Source organism: Varroa destructor, unplaced genomic scaffold (assembly GCF_002443255.2).
Source record: "Varroa destructor unplaced genomic scaffold, Vdes_3.0 BEIS01000004.1, whole genome shotgun sequence".
Lineage (NCBI taxonomy): Eukaryota > Metazoa > Arthropoda > Arachnida > Mesostigmata > Varroidae > Varroa > Varroa destructor.
The window spans coordinates 6,163,365-6,182,629 of NW_019211457.1; the positions used below are offsets into that span (position 1 = coordinate 6,163,365).

A 19,265-nucleotide genomic window follows, 5' to 3' on the forward strand; every position below is an offset into this window, starting at 1 on the left:
AATGTATATATATATATATATATTACGTTTAATACGTTTTTCTCTGAGTTTGCATGTAACGTACTTGGGGTGCCAGTTTTCCGATCTGTAAAATTGCAAAGGGGTGCCAGTTTTCCGATCTGTAAAATTGCAAAGGACAATGACAAGTCCTGGAATCGCTACAGCGCGCACTCAAACACATTTTCCTTTAGGGATTATAGTAGGCCAATATTAGGCGGGCACAGCCTTTTTATCCTTTCTCACTCTGCATGAGTCGAGGCTTATACTACACTTTCAAAGATAAACAACAGTTAGTACTTAACCCCAGTGATACGGTAATGGGCAGCAGCCGAAACTATAATACGTGAAAATAAGTTACACTTTCAAAGATAAACAACAGTTAGTACTTAACCCCAGTGATACGGTAATGGGCAGCAGCCGAAACTATAATACGTGAAAATAAGTTACTCTCGAGTCTATGTTAAGGTGACCATGCCTTGATATTTGCTTTCGTGCTGTCATCAGTAAATGTTTTCGTATGTATGATTGCACGGTATACATTCTGATCTTAAAGAACAACAAGCTGGATCAAAAAAATATTATCACGCACAAATGATGCCTCCACTATCAACTCAACAAGTTTTACAGCTAAAAAACCTCTTACTACACATACACAAAAACACCCCGATATTTACAAAATAAACTCGAGATTCTGTTCTTGGATGTGCTGCTCAAGCGGTCCCATAACATAAGCTGTTCTTAAATTAACTACGATATGTGCTCGTGCACCAGACACGTTAATACCGGAACTATATGAACACGGTGAAACATACTGGTATTTCCCTTACGTGATTTTCGCTGGCATTATCCTTTTGTTTTACGTTCTTGTTGCGTACTAATTTTTACAGCCTAAATTCAGACTCGCTGATAGCCTACATACTGCATTAAAGGACAAAATAGATACGACGTTTGAATATCGTTGTGTTGACTGCGACGTCCTTGAGGGGACTGTAAAGAACCTACTTCTGCAGAAATGATGCGAACACCGCCGATTTTACGCCGACCGTTGCTTTCTTACGGCCTTTCCCGTACTCAGAAAACATGGCCTTTAGATCGCGGTTGTCCATAATAGAGATTCTTAAATCCAAATTAGTTTAAACATCAAGATATTAACAGGTTGAGACGTCTCTTCTTTATTATAAACATGCACATGTTTGACGTCGCTGACGAACTTCCATGCCTGATTTGTGACAGGAAACGTTGTATTGTATTTCTATATCCGATGAGGTGAAATGTGGTCTTTGACGGTCGCAGGACTATGGAAAACCTTATGGCGGGTCATTTCCATTGGGTTCTATTGATGTTGATGAAGTTGCTATGTTTGAGTGACATTAGATATGTATACAGTTTGTTACAAATTTAGGAAACTTCAAGAATAAGCTCCATATGAAACAGATACTCGTTTCTAGAAGCTTTGTTTGTCAGATATTTGCATGATTTTTTTTGTTAACGTTTATTAACGTTATAACATTATTATTAAAAACGTTTTCGATACACTCGAGTGTTCTGATGGCCACGTTGGATTCATGACCACATAAATTATATCTGTAGAAACAATGCTACATTCTAACAAATAATTACTGTATGTATATATATATTCACAAACTTTCTCTTCAATGTGTAACTAATTACACATAATAATTATTTTAAAATATTATTCGAAGTACGAAAATGTAGTAGAGGTATATTGCAGGGAGCTTTAGGAGACCTACGTAAACAATCAATGAGTTAAAATATAAGTTGGAACTGTTCCAGGTCAAAAACGTTAGCGAATCAGGAAAAGCTACTGGCAAGTTATAACGCGGGGTTTGAGGAAAATCTGTAAGTTAATAAAAAGTGGTGATGTTTGCATCAGCAAATGAACAGCATACGACGCTGTAAATAGAAATGTTCTATTCAACAGTACGGATGATGTATAGCAAAGAAAATAATTTTGTGTACAACACTTGAAAGAATATGAACCTGATGCGCACGGTAGTTGGAACAATGAACCTATATTCAGATAGAATTGGACAATTAGGCCGCCGTAATTGGCCAACTGAAGGGGGCCAAATAAGCAGAAAGTAGGCAAGAGAACTAGCGTTTGTAAAATGGTCGGTGAATCGTTCCTGTATCGAAGCTTTACGACTCTGGAATTTTTAACCGTGCACAAGCTGGTTCCGTTCGAACAAGCTCCTTGAAAGCGAAAATTGAACTTTTTGACCAACCCTTGTCCTGGAGTGCCTCATAGCTTTTATCTCTGGAATCCTTTCAGCAAAGTGAAAGTTTCCTCAAGAGATACTTGCGTCTGATAACCACCAGTCTCCGATATAACTCCACATCTCAGACCCTCTTTGTCTACCACTTGACGCTTGCCACGCATCAATTGTAAGCACTTCGTCCTAATGTCGACTGTCTTTTGCTATCGATACGTCGCTATGAGGTTGCGACCCCTACCACTAGTAGCAATAGAATGTCATCCATGTTACCGTGAAGTAGAGACGTCGGAGAATCCGCTGAAAATGCCGTGATGGTCTGTTTCAGAAACTAATATTGAGTGGCACTTAGCTGCCTCCGGGGGTTGGAAAAGCCACAAGGGAAGTCAAACTATCTCAGCTCCTCAACAGCTGCTCCGCCACCGCTTTGTCCACGCAAGAGTAGAGTGTCGCGGATGTCCATAACGGGAAGGCAACCGCCATTTGACCATTGGGGAAACCTGCCTGTCTCCTAGCTTGAAGTGTTGAAAGAAGGATAGAGCATAACAGTCTAAACAGATAACAGCGGAAAGAACAAATAGAATAACCGTTTCAAGAGGGTGAAGTGGCACGCCACTTGCGACGTCGACGTCAAGGAGAACAAGCAGCTGCAAAGGCAGTGGTGGCTGCCATCGTTGACAGGGTGAAGGGCAGCAAAGCGTTACGCCTCAAGTGAAAGCTTGTGCTAGTCGAGTGCCAGAAGAATGTTGCAGAAAACTAAACAAAAAAAAAAAACAGAAACATTAAGCAAATAGGATGGATCAAAGAGATAATGGAAAAATTCTAAACCATAGCTCTATTGTATCGACATTACTCTGCCCTGTCAGATGTTGTCAAATAACAACAGTGGATTTGGCAGTTTTATACATTATGTAAAATAATCGTTGTGAAAGCGTTTAAAATGTAGAGAAATAAAGTGAGCGCTGAGTCGGAAGATGAGTTTTTTTGACATTTTAATAAAGGCGTACGATAGAGTAAGTAGGGTTGTTCGTTGAAATCCAGCCTACGACACCATTCGTGTAAACAAGGTAAGTTCGCTTCCATTAATCCTGGAATAACAAACTGCGAGCAATTCCAATCACTCGTGATATTGTTTCGAGTACGGCTAAAAACTTGTCACGTATGCAAAAAAGAAAGCTACGCTGGTCACTTTGAGACCCATTCCACACGTAGCTGGTTTTGAAACGTTTTGAAAATGGCGTACTTTCGAATGTTTCAATAATTTAGCTACTTATGTGCATAGCGTGTCAGGCAAAAATACCCTTACAGTACAGGAATCCTTTGAATCAGATGACCTTGACGTTATCGATAACGTGAAGGTCTAAAAATAATTAAGGCCAAAAGTAAACCCATTAATATAGAATAAATATGTAATCGCCAAGAATTACAGCTCTTAGTGATACTTTGCACGAGAAGCACTAATAAGGCAAAGCTGTCCCTTATCTAGGTGTAGCGTAATCTACAGTCTATTTAGTTTGGCTTGCTTGCTTGCTGACCTGGGTAACCTGAAAAATTAATCAGCGCCATATCATTTATCAATAGACTAATAATGTTAATAATAGCAGTAATAAGTTGTGTGCCCATATGTTTAAACGAAGGCAGCCATCCCGAAGCGAGTCCCGGAACGCCACTTTCCTATTATAAGACGAAAAATTGATGGTACCGCAGAGTCCCATTTGGCAGGATCGCTTGTACGTGGTTGGTGCCTGACAGTGAATATAAGTACTTGCAAATGCTCACAGATTTACAGGCAAACGGACAATGTTTGTATAAATACACCGCTATTATCGGATCAAATCCATCGACATTTGCGCAACGTTGCCCCAAACGCCTCTGAGGGTCTAATAATAACAATGTGGACGGCAAACCGCCCGCATATATGAGAGAGCCCGCGAGATCAGGTTTCGAGCTGAAAGGATTTTACGTACGGAGATCCCTAACCTGAGCCAAAAAAGCGCAACGGAGGAATAAAGCCGCCCAAAGCCAAATACATCATTAAAAGTCCCATAGGTTTAGTGGGTAGAGAAGTCGATAGGTGGTTATTACGATGCTGTTACTGTATAATCATGGCAAATGATTAATATCATTCCAAAATGAAAATTATGGAGATTAGCTGGCGGCTTTGTGCATGGATGACTGGGAGTATCCCAGTGTGGATTTAGAGTTTGTATATAAGAGGATGTTGGGCCAAGTTAGGTTTACTGACATTCAGCTAGGCCGACGAACTCAAAACCTAGGCCGAAGAAGGTTTAGGCGTTATATAAGACTTAGCCTCAACTATGAAGACAAACAACACTTCTCTTTTATTGACCGACATGTAAGGGTAATGTGTTGTGTATTATGTCACACATCATAATACATAATATGTAGATTATTAAGCGAATCGGCCTTATCAAAACCAGTTCTATTAAAAAAAGGATAAATACCGGTGATATAAAGGGGTATTGTAGAAACAGCAGAGCTATGCATGCCTGACAATCCTTGCTGGCCGTCTGCTTCATCGTATTGGTTGAATTACTCACACGTTCTCCAACCTATATATATGGCACGTTTATAGGTGTACGTAGTTAAATATGGGTCTTGAAATGTCAACGTTCAATCTTTTTTGACTGACAACGTCCGCCATATCGCCTAATTTCATTTCTATAACAATATCTTTGCGAAAATGTAAATCCAGTACGAATTTAAACTAGCGATGCTATCTGAATGTACGTAATGCAGTCATTGACGAAACAATATTTACGCCGAGTTACTTTTGTGCTTAGTTCTAGAGACCACCGCATTTCGCATTGGCACGCATTCCACTACAAAACCCCCATTGCAACCCTCCTATTACCTGCTAACTGTGCAGGGCAGGGACGCACATCAAGCGACGAAGTTTCCACTTATGCCCCTGTTGTCTCAACAAACTCGCAAATTAAGGGGGAATGGCCTTTTACCTCCCTTCAAAACACGAAAAGTTCTCATTAGAAAACGGAAAGCGTAGTGTTAGCCATGGAATTGATTGCCTGTCAGGTAGCATCATCCTGATGCATCTGGCCTTTCTGAGCACATTTCGACCACGTTATCGTCAAACGTATAGTCAAATTAGTACTGACCCTGAAATTGTTGCTTTTCGGTAAGTTTTATTGAATAGGTGCCTCTAATTATCCATCCCATCTATTGACTGACAGCGAACAAAGCAACGCACTAAAGTGTAACTGCCACGTCAATAGGACCGATCTAATAAGCCCTTTCACGACTGTCCTGCAGTCTTCCTACATGGTTCTGGAGTTATTTCAGTGTTTAGTTACTCCTATGCAGAGATAAACAGAGGAACACGGGTCGTCGTGTATATTTGTTTTACTATTATACAATCACATAATATGTGCCTTGTCTGGTTTGGTTGATATAAGCAGTTCCCCAAGAAGGGGAAAGTAGTTCGAGTTATAGGTTAGATTAGAGACATAGGAACGCCTGTCGCGAAGTAAGCTACCTAAAGCAAAATTGCCGTACGGTAGTATTACACCTGAAACATTACTCACTTAGTGGGTTGGTAACCCTCATCGTACCAACATCAATACTGTTTAATAAGGCGCGTGCAAAAATTTTGTTGCTAAGAGTACTGAGCAGAGTAACTGAGATAAAAAAAAAAAAAATAATAATAATAGTAATAACAATAATTGTGCAGAGCTATCGAAACAACGTTGTGCAGCCAGAAGAAAGAGGTTTACTTGTCGATTTTTTGAAAAATATGCATAAAGTACACATGATCCACTATGTTCTGTTTTACATTGAAATAGTATTTTATAAGGATTTTTCAAATATAATTTCGACAAGAACACTATAAACGATCTAGATCGCAGTCTGCAAGCATCAAGCGCATCTCTCTAAGAAATTTACTTCTCAATATCTTGCTTACAATATTCAGAGATATACATAACTGGAAACTTGTATACTTCTACCTTTGTCATCATTTTCTGGTGATACAATCCGTACATAGTATGAACGAAAGATTTCTTCGGATGTCGCTCCCAATAATGTTCCGATATTAATTTGAAAAAAGTACACTACTACTACTACTACTACGATTATTCGCATGTTGCAGTCATCTTAGAACAATTCAATCATACGCAGGTGTACCCAGCTGGCTTAGAACAAATAAACTTTTTTTTTTTTTTTAATTATTTTTTTCTTAATCTACATAAACAGGAAAATATGGATTTTCATTGTCTCAAGTAGAAGTGACAATATGATGCTGTACACATGATTGTATGCCTTGTGACGGTAACGTATTGAAACGTTCAATACGTGGATGGGCATCGGACGTACTACTCGAAAGTCGATTTCCCTAAATTTTAAACGAATACGTCCGTTTGGCCTAACAGGCAGCATCTGAGGAAAAATAAGTAGGTCCGAATTGGCAAGCTACGAGTACATCGCGCAACGTTATCTATCTGAATTTCTCTTCATATGCAATGAACGTGGCTTTGTAGAATCACTCCCGGCTACATTCGAATCGCCCGGGTCGGTTTTTATGGCAAGAATTTACAATATAATTAATTATGCCACAGTGCCCATTATGCCCAGTATAATCGCATATATTGAGATTCGAGAGAGAGAGAGAGAGAGAGACTGAAGACCAGATACCACCCCAGAAGTTCGCGTAGTGTCCTGGGACAACCGTCGCAACAGGCGTATATGTGATATAGTCAATATTCTTCAAGCACTTTCAGCCTGTTGGCTAGCACCTAAAACAAGTGAAAACTGGAGCCCGAATTAAGCATCGGATGCGTTTTTATAATTGTTTTTAGTTCAAGTTCTCTGAATTGGTACAGGTAAGAGTGAGTATTTGTTTGCTTTGTATCCATATAGGAATTTGAAATAAGCTTCCTTGTTGACATGGATTGTGTACTATGGTTTTAATATGTAAGACTTCGTCATTTGTTTTCCAAGTGTGTGTGTGTGTGTATATATCACACGACACACTGAGGAAGAGTTGGTTTTTGAAGTGTTTTTTTTTATTGTTTTTGTAGCTGTTGACCTCGTTGCTTGAAAGATGATTCTTTACGATTTACGTATTGTAGATAGCATTGATTCATACGATTGGTTCACGGGTATGGCGACAGCTACCACCTAACGTACCGCCAAAACTAAGTAAAGTGAAATTTCCTCCAGTCAAACTTTTTTCTGCCATTTGCTTTTTAAATAATTGTTATCATTCTTTATTATTTTTGATGTATATATATATATATATATATATATATATATACGTATATATATAAAACGAAAATGCCAAAGAACTTTCTCGGCAATCGAGTCGCGCCTACGCGTTCCTTAAAATAGCTTCACGTAGACCTCTGCGTAAATCGGCTTTCGAAGGTTGATAAATTGATAATAATCGGTGTTAATGCAAAACTTGCCGTTAATTATCGCGACCGATCCCGCAGCAGCAATCATTAGGTGAGGTGGACCGAAAAAACGGACTGTCATAGACCTCAATATTAAGCTATTTCCTTGGCACAGCTGTCGTCGTCGTCGTCGTCGTCGTCGTAGAGATCAACGGCTTGCGATCATTGCTACTATAATCATTTACGTTAATGTTCATGACGTCACTGGAAAAGTGCGACGTTACAGGGGCTCTTTCTATCTTGCTGGAGAATTTTCGTCTCCAAGTCTACTCGCGAAAACCTGTATAGATACTAGCACGAAGCTGGCGCTGATAAGTCACGGCCAAGCAGTGGACCGAATTTGATCTGATGTAGAACGAAGCGATATGGAACTTGTTTCGGAGAAATTCAATGCGCAGCTCCAATAGAGCGTCGGCTATCAATAAAAGCATCAGCAGTATACGGATATATTGAATCGGAGCATATCAATATCATAGTCCCACACACAGCGCAGTATGATAATGCGTACTTTTAGGCAAATTTAGATATTGGAAGATCATCCTTCAAACTGATCTAGAGGGAGAACAAAGCTTCGCTACTGATACACCTAATTAGAAACTGTTCTCAATACATTTTAGACCTGCAACGGTAAGGAATTGAAGCTAAGAGGGAGCGTTTATACATGGGGTGTTTGTTTATATGTAGCTGGCTTGTCTACCGGCGTCAAATTTTACGTTTGCCTTTAGACGCGCTGTAGCATGGTGTTGAAAGGTTGCCGAGATATGACGGCTAAGATAAATTTCACCCATGCCAAGGACAGGAGGTTAACCTAATATCCTAGGCACTTCCGCTGACAGATACTTATCTCGTGAAATTGCTTAAGAATGAAAAAATTCACCAACTTCGCAGAAAAAATTTCCGAAGCGTAACAAGACAACCATACATTTTATTTGGCGTTTATTTCAGTGAACTATAAACATATTCAAGCAATTTATTACATTTATGCTTATTTAATATCTATTACGTCCATTTGGTTGGTCCATTACATCTATGAGATAAGCTGGCGTGACGGGATCCGAACCAGCGGTTTCTTCGACCGAACCCTTTCTTCGACGGAATGCCAACATGCAAAAGTTTCAACAGACCGCTTATTCCACCACGGTTTCGCTTGCCAGTGCATATCATATTGTACGAGCCATTTACATTTATTCCTAGAACTTGACTTTATTTACGTTACTGTGCAGTTCCAGTTTTCTGAGCAGAACTAAGCAAGTTTCAAACTATGCTATCGAATAGAGATGCACAAGATAGAAATGAGAGAATTTCCGTAACGGGCAAAATATACGCTATGTTACACAACCATTTACGATTTTTTTTGTTCGGATCGCTAGCCGCAAGTTCGTTCGTAACTATTCTCGTTGCGGCGTCTAATGTCGAAACCTACTATGATTGATACGAACCACATGTGGCCTTGTTTCGGCTATTGCAGTTTGCTCTTGAGATTCAGTACCAATAACCGATGTATTCAACATACACATACATGTGGAATAACTCCAAAACGCGATAGGTATCTGATGTCACTGAGCCTGTTCTAATCGACGCGTCTAAACGTGTCCTCCCCCCAATGCCATTAAAGGCATATAAGCGGCCGTTCATGAGAACGACAAGCTCGACCAGCGTCTAACCTAGGTTACCCGAGGATGCCGGACTCGCCTAGGCGTTAACCACCATTACCTTACTGTATAGCGAATAAAAGGAATTTGTTTATAAGTGCCTCCAGGACCTTGGCGGACGAAAAGCTTCCAGAGATGAACCACACAACTAAAAATCACCGGCCTAAGCAAGACCGGGTCGAACGATTATCGGCAACTTACTATTACGCTAAGCTTTAGCGAAAGTGAATATAGGAAACATCGATGTTAAAGGCGATACGTTCGATAAAAATAAACACAGTATCTCGGCCTAGACGACGCTTGATGCGTGCAAGACGACGATCCTGTTTATAGTCAACAAAAAAACCCGCATTCTGTAAGTGAATCAATAATCAAGGCTGTCAACGTGGCGAAATGGATTCAGCCAGCCAGCAAACCAACAAGTAACTGCTGAAGCAACTAAATCGTACTCTTTGTGCAAGTTCCACGAAGTGTCATTCATAACGTCTCACCTTTACTAAAAATTAGCCCAAAAAAATCCAAGTTTTGGGCTATACAGTTTTACAGTAGGCCACATGCTGGTATTCATGCTGACCAGTTCAACCTAACCAATTAATTTAAGACATCAGTGTTATACCTGTATGTTATTGAAGAAGCAATTACTCAGTACAAGCGAATAAAAACACGTAACATTCTACTAAAGCAATAGAGGAACAACTATTTTCCAAATGGTTTCTTACGCTCTCGGCCGGCCACTCCATACGTCAGCGAAACTCCCTTGGATCTGCTGTTGTTGCTGTTGTAAACGCACGAAATTTTTTTCTTTTATTCTAAACAAACTATCAGCCACGACGACTTACGTATCATTGAGAAAACCACTCAATTTTTAGATTCCTATAGGACCACACATAAGCGGCCCTCAACATCATAGCGTTACCACAGAAAAAGTAATCCATCTTTATATTCCTAGCTAATTTCTCAGCAGGTTATACTACCGTGGCTACAACTTATTTGACCTTATCCATATCGGGCATATATAACACCACGATTCAAACCCAAAACACCCACCTTCATGTTAAATATTGCCTGGAAGTTCAAGTAAGCTTCCTTGACGATCATCTTTTGTCACATTATGGGCAATCGCTTAACTTAATCGCTAGCTGGCATGAAGAAAATTGTACGATGTTCCGTTTGAAATACGCAACATATATACAGCCTAAATCACAGACAAGTGTGTGCGTATGCATGTTGCGCATGCGAACTTAGGTAAGTAGAATATGGCAACCGACCAAGTAACAAATTCGCTTTCCAAAGCATTTTCTATTTTTTTTTTTTGTGTTAGAATTCCGCCTAGTGACCGCACTGACAGAAAAGTGTACACAAGGTCCTTGTCTGATTCGCGTGTGACTCTGACGGAATCATTCCACTCTATAGCCGGCAGACGGCTATTGGTTTCTCTACCCAAACAAAATTTGTCGCGCGTTCACTCAGTTCCGAACCTAGACCACTCCGCATGATCAAAGGGACTAGTAAGACGAAAACGTTAACCTGTTGTCAGCCAATTTTAGGTAGGTAGTCGTCTGCTAAGTAGACTTAGCAGACGACTTGATTCATTAGGCACATTTGTGAAGCGGCCTCGTTATTTTTAAGTCACGATGCCGTGTAGATCTTTCGGTCGATTATGTCGAATCCATTTATTCTAGGGGAAAAATGAACTTACTTAATCGTATACTCAAAACAAGGCATATCCCGAAACCGTACGTTGTTGTATGAATTACATAAGCTGTTTCGACAGTAGGAGAAGACCGTGTAGTCTATTTTGTACATCTAAGAGAATAGCCATTGTATCGAAGGATCGCTTTGTCAAACAAGATTTCTAGCATTCGTCTCATCGCAAACTGCGTACACACACAAACGCAAAATTACAAACAGGGAAAGGTGCCATTGCTATGTAGACTGAATATAATTATGCCGTTAAATTTCGATAAGACGCCTTTCGGAGCAGTAATCTTTATCGTGGTTGTAGTGCTGTCGGCCACGGCGAATTACGTGGCAAACTCGTTCCTGGATGTAATCCTCGCGGAAATGAGCTATCGGGCTTCGGCCAATGGTCTTGATCCGCTGCGTGCTTCAAACTTTAAGATAAGAATTGCGTCAAACAATTTCTTGAACCATGACCTTGAGGTGGTCTTTAATTTCGGCCAGATACGCGGCCTAAGTGGGATTGCTCGAAAAGGAAACTGTTCCTATAGTAAATGTCATAATCAAATGAGTTTGGCGTGTAATCTGACGTTTGCTTCGGTGAAAATAAACATGACGGATGTGGATGTTTTTGGCGATACGTTGAGCTCCAAGAAGCACTCGATTCGAACCTTGACAAGTGTCGACCAGCACGGGACGCACGTCGCTGTTGAAATGGACGGGCCTCTTTTTGGCACGCCTAACAAACCACTAATTATAGTCAAACAGATGAGCTTGAAAACGTATGTCTATGGCGGCAAGCTACACTTGAACCACCGGAGATATGAAGATTTTCGAAACAAGACAAACCAAGAAATGTATTCGCAACTATTGGCGGCCATAAACGCACCCTACATATCACTCTTGAAAAGAGTATTAATGCGGCATCATCTACCGTAGACGTGGATTGCTTTTTAGGATCTAATATTTGCAGGCTCAGCACCCCCTATCAGCGACCCCTCTAGGGTCGCTGGCGCCGAGTCGGCAACCATTTCCCAAACGGTGAGGCTTCGCACCTGAATTGTTACTGAAGCAAGTCAAATGTAAGGTTCCTTACTGGTTCCTTTCGAATTAATGGGCCAATCTGTTACAGCTTTGACCAGGATGAATAAAGATGCTAAGGAGAAAAGGCCACTTTTTACCTGTGCTAAATTAGCGCGCAGCGGGAAGATCAGCAATGGGCTTCGTTGCAGAAGCAACATGAATTATTAAGAGAGATTCGTTATCTAGGTGAGAAGATATGCGAAACATTTCATTTCCGATGTTTTGTAACTTTATTTTCTTTATATAGCGTTTAGCCACTTCGTAGCCTCTGAATAATACGATTACTTCTACTAGTAGAATTTTTAACTTTTTTTTATAATTTTGTTTTGATGATCGAATCAGATTAAAAATTAACTTCGTAAAAATTTTAGGAAAATTGCCAGTAATTTTGTATGGTCTGTCACCTTCTGTCGAAATCCATAGGTATCTCGTCAGTTTACAACTCATCCCTGTTTCATTGTGAGAAATGGCTAGCCTATCGTATACCTGAATAAATATTCAGGTATTAATCTGAAAATCATGCATCTTTTCAGAAAAAAAAAACTCGCGCAACCTTGTGCGTCCTAGATTGCCTTTACTTAGCTCTATCACTAGAAGAAAACCTAACATGAGGGGCACGTATCGCTAGTTGAAAAGCCTAGTATCAGGTATAGAGCTATTTTTTTTTAAAGCAATAACGCATTGAAAGCCATCGATGAAAATCATTATTCTATATAGGTTTGGTATAATATCTGTATTTACCACTCTTTACCGAGCATTTCAATCAATAGTTTGATAGTGTAAAACCGTTTGACCAACAGCCGACTAGATAATGCAGTATGTGAAGGCTGTCGTGAAAAGTGCCTCCTTCACTGCGGTGTATAAATCCATGATATTACAAACGAGATCTGATCAAATGGCTGAGAATCATCAAACGCAAAGGACAATATTTTCGACATAGGTAATCAAAACCATTAAAAAATGCATACTTTTTCACTAATCTAGAAAAAAAAAACAGTTAGAACGACCAATTAAACCGTGTGTCTTTGCTTTCCACTTTAGTTGTGACAAAAAAACGACAAAATTGTCGCTGATTATGCCGTCGTAAGCACGAGAAGTAAATAACAAAGCGGAAAGTGTGATAGAGAATATATTGTATAGAATTTCATAGTAAATTAATACTTACATTAATGACTCAGTTAATTAGCAATAGTATTCGGGATGTAAACAACAAGTGTTTTGTAAAAAAAAAAAAAAAAAAAAATGTAACAAAAATGTAAGAGAAATCTCAAACGTGATATCGTATTAAACAAAATCATGTGCATTGGAATGAAGCAGGAATATGAACAGTAATTATTTCAAAATGTTTTTTTTTTCAGAATAATGATTTAACAGTTGATTTTTTTTTTATAAGAAAAACAACAAATATTAATTAATGATATATGAGAGAAATTTTGTTTACCATATAAACCACGATGATTACCTGAATTCATAGGTTTGTCTACACTGTTTTAATCCAATCCCCCCTCCCATATCACCAAAAACAGGTAAAACGAATACCGCTTTTACCGCTTCATCTTTGCCATCCTATTCGGTAGCACTTCCAATGAATCAGCCAGCACCGAAGGCTTCGATATCATCGAGATCACTCGCATGGGGGAAGGGTGTCAGCCTTTTCTGTTTTTTGAGGGGTTGTCCACGAGTATAAGTACCCCGACTTATTTGTTGTGGCTTTATTGTGTCATTGAATTTCTGACAACTAAAAAGCTAAAAAGAAGCTCGATTAAAGCTTAGTCATGTTGTTTGAAACTGTGATGATCAGACCAGATATTGCGCGTAGCATAGACAATCGACCTCCATACATATGGCATGTAACGGCACCTCTACCAAGGCAATGTCCAGTTAACCAATTTAATGGTTCAGAGTTTGATGCGATCATATTAGGGTCGAATGTAAATGAGCCTGAAACACCTGCGCCTTCAACATCACCGAGAAAGTTGACTTTAGGAATTCAGACTGTATCAACACCTCAGAGCTTCAGCATTTTGGATTTCGATGAGATCATACTTGGCCCGACAGCAAATGATCCCGAAGCACGTGTTTCTCAATTGGCTCCAATACTACCCACGAGACTGATTTCAGCTTCTCGAATGGTGCCAACAGCTCGGCCTTTCGGTGCCCCGGATTTTGATGAGATCATACTTGGTCCGAATGAAATTGGACCCAAGACGCCTATGCCTCGAGTGCCTCCCACACCGCCCAGAAAGCCAAATCCAGAGACCCAAGCTGTGCCAACACATCCAAGGCTCAACATCTCGGACTTTGATGAAATCATATTTGGCCCAAATGTAATTGGTCCCGAATCGTCCATGTCTCGGGCACCTCCGACAGTGCCCAGAAGGTCGAATCTAGGAACTCCGGTTGTACATACACCTCCGAGATTCAACATCATGGACTCGAAGACAACACCCTACCTGAATACAAATGATCCCGAAGTACCCGTTCTGCAGGTGCCAAAACAGACTTTAAAAATTCAGATGGTACTAACACCACAGAAATTCAACGCCCCGGACTTTGATGCGATCACACTTGGCGCCAATGTAAACGAGTCAAATGCAGCTGTGCCTTAATGCTCGACATTATTGTCGAGTTCAACAAAATCAAAGTTGGTCCAACTGCAAACAGGCCTCGATTAGGACGTCGATGTCAGACCATGCCAACATCTCGCAGAAGAGCTTAAACGCGTCAGAGTTTGACACCTGTATATTAGGGGGACAATAACTGCTCACTAAGTATACTTCTCATTGACTTGTATGACGGGTATGTAAAAGGCAAATTGAAAAGATTACACTTTTGAATTGCTATCCTATTTGTATTATAAATTTCATAACTTTAAAAATGTTTTCTGCTTGTTCTGATAACATAATAAAGAAGTTATTGAAGAAAGCGATACACTGTGTGAACTTCATGTGAAGGAGGTCATTTGCTGCTGGAATCTTTGGAGGAACATTTTCGCGATTGTTATATTTTAGATAAATGACCGAGACCAAATTTTTGCGAAAAAAAATTCCTCGACGATGATTTCATCGAGAACGAATATAGAAATTGCGAGCAGCGGAGATTTCGCGAAGGGCATCATCCGCCCATTGAGGGTATTTCAACAAACGCTATGTTACAAATAAATGTCAGAGGTTAAAATTTAGAACGGCGTAGAAAAACACTTAACTTCCTTGATGTTTTCGTGAAGAGTCACTATACCATTTAGAACATTCGTGTGATTTATATGAAAAAAAAATATCTTAAATATCTGTTAATGGCTAAAATGGAACAAAATGGGGTCCTTAAGCAGTTTTTAAGAAAGCTACTTGACAATTTCGCAAGAGATCAAAGTGCAGCAAAAATGAAGTCCTTTCATTTAGTAGGGAACTGTCGTGTCGTCCGTAACAAAATATTAAGATCTTTCAGGCTATCAAATAAGCTTTTTCAAATAGTTAAGAAACTTGTCCCATATCCCATACAGGTAAACTACAACGTATATACATACATATACAATACAAAAAAAATTTCAAAAAAAAAGAGTGACAACGGCTATTTTAATTACAAGAGTCTGCAATATTGAATTTGCGCACGCCATAAGTCGTGCTTAACTTCAAAAATTTGATGCTTCCATTTTGAACTCAGTCATCATTAAAATCATATTTAATAATTGAACAAGTTTTCTAACTTGAACTGTACATATTAGCATAATAAATTGATTACTAAATAGTTACCAAATTTTGCAGCCGCTGTGGCAGTGATTTACACAGCAGTTTCTACGGAAAATTGTTTCGCCCATTTTAATTAAAATTTAATTTAATTTAAATTCTTTATAGTAAATATAGTTGATTGACATCAGTTGTAGTTATGTTGATTTATTGATGTTATTGATTCATGAGTTAATTCATTCAAATTGTACGTACTACATAGTAGCAACGTGACATCCCAGGAGGTTTCAAAAAAAAAAAACTAAATTGTTATTGGGTATTAAAATCCGGGTGGCTGATCGACTAATAGTTCCCAGTTACTATAATCTCTAGTTTGGCAGCTGATATGGTGTACTAGACGTGACGTAGGCTTGATACCAGACGTAGACAAACAGATAGACATCACTTGACTCGTGGAGCTGGAAACGTCGTTGATTGTTTGCGCGTAAAAGTGACATAAAACTAGAAACATTTAATACCTTCAACTCGATTATAGCGTAGGTGAAGACTGATATAATTAATTTTCAAAATCTACTTTTAAGGGGCGTTATAACAATCTCTAGCCAGATGTTATCAAATATATATATATATACATATATATGGCCTTGCATTACTGTTTTTTTTATAGCCAGCGGATATAACAAATAGAATCCGATAAAATGTTTGCACATATCTTATAGTGCGTATACCTTGCAAAGAGGCCATTGACCCAGTTGACTGCCATCGATTATGGACGACGTTAACCCCATCAGAAGTAATAATAATCAATACCAACGAGTGCTTAATCATTCAAGGTTAAAAAATGAAGTTTATGAAGTAGTCGACCTGCGGGTGCTCAAATCATGTGTATATTTCTCGCTTGAATTACGATCAGACCTAGGCTACGTAGTGGCAGCTTTTTGCTTGGAACCGTACCGGCGATAAGTACACGTCATCCAGAACCGGGCCAGTAATGAATTTCAAATTATACATGTTCTACATATTAAGTGCCATGGACCACGAGGCGAACGCCAAACGCTGATTATAAAATGTACAAATCTCATTCCAGCGAACCGATCGAGCGTTCCTGTTTCTAGAAACTTTGCGTTTTTTTCGTTGAATCCTTTTGGTACACTACATATATGATCAGCACCCGAATCTACGGGTTTGACACTAGAATTTAACACAACAGAAAGAATATCACTTTTTCATAATTGGTAATCGTAACTTGTGTGTTTTAGAAACTACTCAGCGTTCATTCTTAAAAGTTACTAGGTGGCTCGGTCAAATGTCGATAACCTATTATAAAAATCAGTGTGCCTGTGGCTATTTAAAAAAAAAAAAAAAAAAACTCGTATTTATTAATACATTTAAACTTGGTTCTAACCGCAATCGTGAAACGCGGACAAGTCTTCCGTGCAAAAGCAATATTTAATTTGGAGATCATAAGCGAATAAAAAAGCAAGATTTCAACGACGTTTAAGGGCCGACTGTTAACGTTCGGAGTTTCGTACTTTTGTGTTCTCACATAGCAGGCGTACCATTAACGCTTCATTAAGCGGAAGCTCAAGATTGTGGGTACTATAGAATTTCACGCAGTATAACTTGCGTAGATTTTGGAGGCCATTTCCGGCATCAGTTAAATTAATTCAAGTCTAATTAAAATAATATTAAGTTATACGTACTAAATCGAAAATCGTGCCAACCAGTTGCTTCAGTCTTGGGAACAATGTATGGACTAACCTAGGTACGATTAGAATGGCGAAAGTTAGTACCTATAGCATATGCTAACAGTATCCCGGAAGGAGGTTACAGGTAAATGTTTCAGCTATTGAGCACACCCTTTCTATATGCGGTCAGATTTACGGTAATCACTTTTTGTCGTACTGGGTCAAACATTTGCACTAGCCACCAATAGAACTTCAAAAATATCGTCTCTTCAAAAGTAGAGCTTACAGATTCTGTGAGCACTTCCAGTCTAACGAGTTTTGGTTAATAGTAAAATTATAGTTAGCCGAATTATTGACGAACACCCAAGATTGCTGATCTACTGCGTATATAAGGGAGTATCGATTTCGAGTTAACCGCAACAGAAAAACTGGGCTCAGAGTCGCAGGTCCATGAGTGGCTTGACTCGACCGTCTCAGACACTGTCGTGTCACCCAGCCAAGAAGAAGAGCGGGCTTGTAGCGCTTTCGTAAGACGCTATATATATATATATATATATATATGTATACTACAATAATACGATGTAAATAGGATTGTTTGTGTGATGTAACTACTATTTATTTATTTACTATTATTTACACCCTATTTTTATATTATTATTATATTATATATTAATAATAGTTACAATGTAAATAATACTAGTGACTAGTAAATAATAGTAATTGTGACTTGTTAGTGTGGGTATTATTGTAGTTATTGTGTGTGGTCACTCTCAATAATAACAGGTCTGAATGCAAATGACGGAAGTGGAATAATTTACATGTAGAATGCATACAAAAGCTCACACTATATGATTACTAGATCTATTATAAGTAGAAATACATTTTCTGTTCCGTACCGTAACTTTCAGTTTGTTCTAATAACAAGGAGGATCAAAAGAAGCGGCACAATATTTAAGTACATGTTAAGACATGAATCTGATATGTGGTAATGTGTGATCGGCTTAGTTGACGCTCATCTATTGCAGACGACGCTACCCTCAGTAGAAATCACTAGCTCAATAGGAATAGACAATTAGCTTGAACGTGAGAAAAATAAAGTACTTTGCGAGACAATTAATCTTCAAGTGAGAAAAATAAAGAACTCTGCGGGACAATTAACCTGCTAGTGCTTAAAGCATGCATTCTCCTTTCTCATTTGAATTGCGAGTTGATGTAGGCTTCTGCAATCTTCCACGCTACAACTATAGTCATTTCCATGGAGCGCAAGAGTGACACATGGGGAAATTAAAAGTTCGTTTAGCGTGTTAAGTAAATATGCCGTACTGAAATAGCTATTCCGGCTCACATTCATACGACGGTTCGGCTACAAGAGGGTAACATGTGTAAAGCACGTCTTTTTATTTATGCGAAAAACAAAGAAACTGGCTGGTTCTTATCCTTTTAATCAAGATTTAATTTAAAGACTGTATCAGCCTATACCGGTACAGTTCTGATTATTTTAAATTGTTACTTCATTTGTTCTCCGTTTAGTCTTATCAGCATGTGACAATTAGTCTTTATTAAAAACTTCGTTGATTTGGTCGTCTATTGTCCTCTTGCCCTATGGCGCTCACTGTAGCTTAAGCGCGCGAAATTTGAACTCCACTGCTGGACCAGTATCAAATAAAGCATGTACATTACCGGCACGGTCGACAAACCCACGAATGAGACAACAACACCTATTATACGACACCACTGTGGGGTGAGTGTCCCGTAACAGATAAACACATAAGGTAGACGGCGAAATCGAAGCCGTGGGAGAGACCATATTTTATAA

The 19,265-nt window shown here is 39.1% G+C and overlaps 1 protein-coding gene across 1 annotated transcript; it reads left to right on the forward strand.

Moving 5' to 3' along the window:
* Positions 1-11,939: 11,939 nt before the first annotated feature.
* On the forward strand, positions 11,940-15,208 carry LOC111249439 (uncharacterized). Its single transcript, XM_022803312.2, has 2 exons — positions 11,940-12,264; positions 13,605-15,208. Exon 2 carries the CDS (start codon positions 13,854-13,856, stop codon positions 14,685-14,687), a length of 834 nt encoding a protein of 277 aa, XP_022659047.1. The 5' UTR covers positions 11,940-12,264; positions 13,605-13,853; the 3' UTR covers positions 14,688-15,208.
* Positions 15,209-19,265: the final 4,057 nt, after the last annotated feature.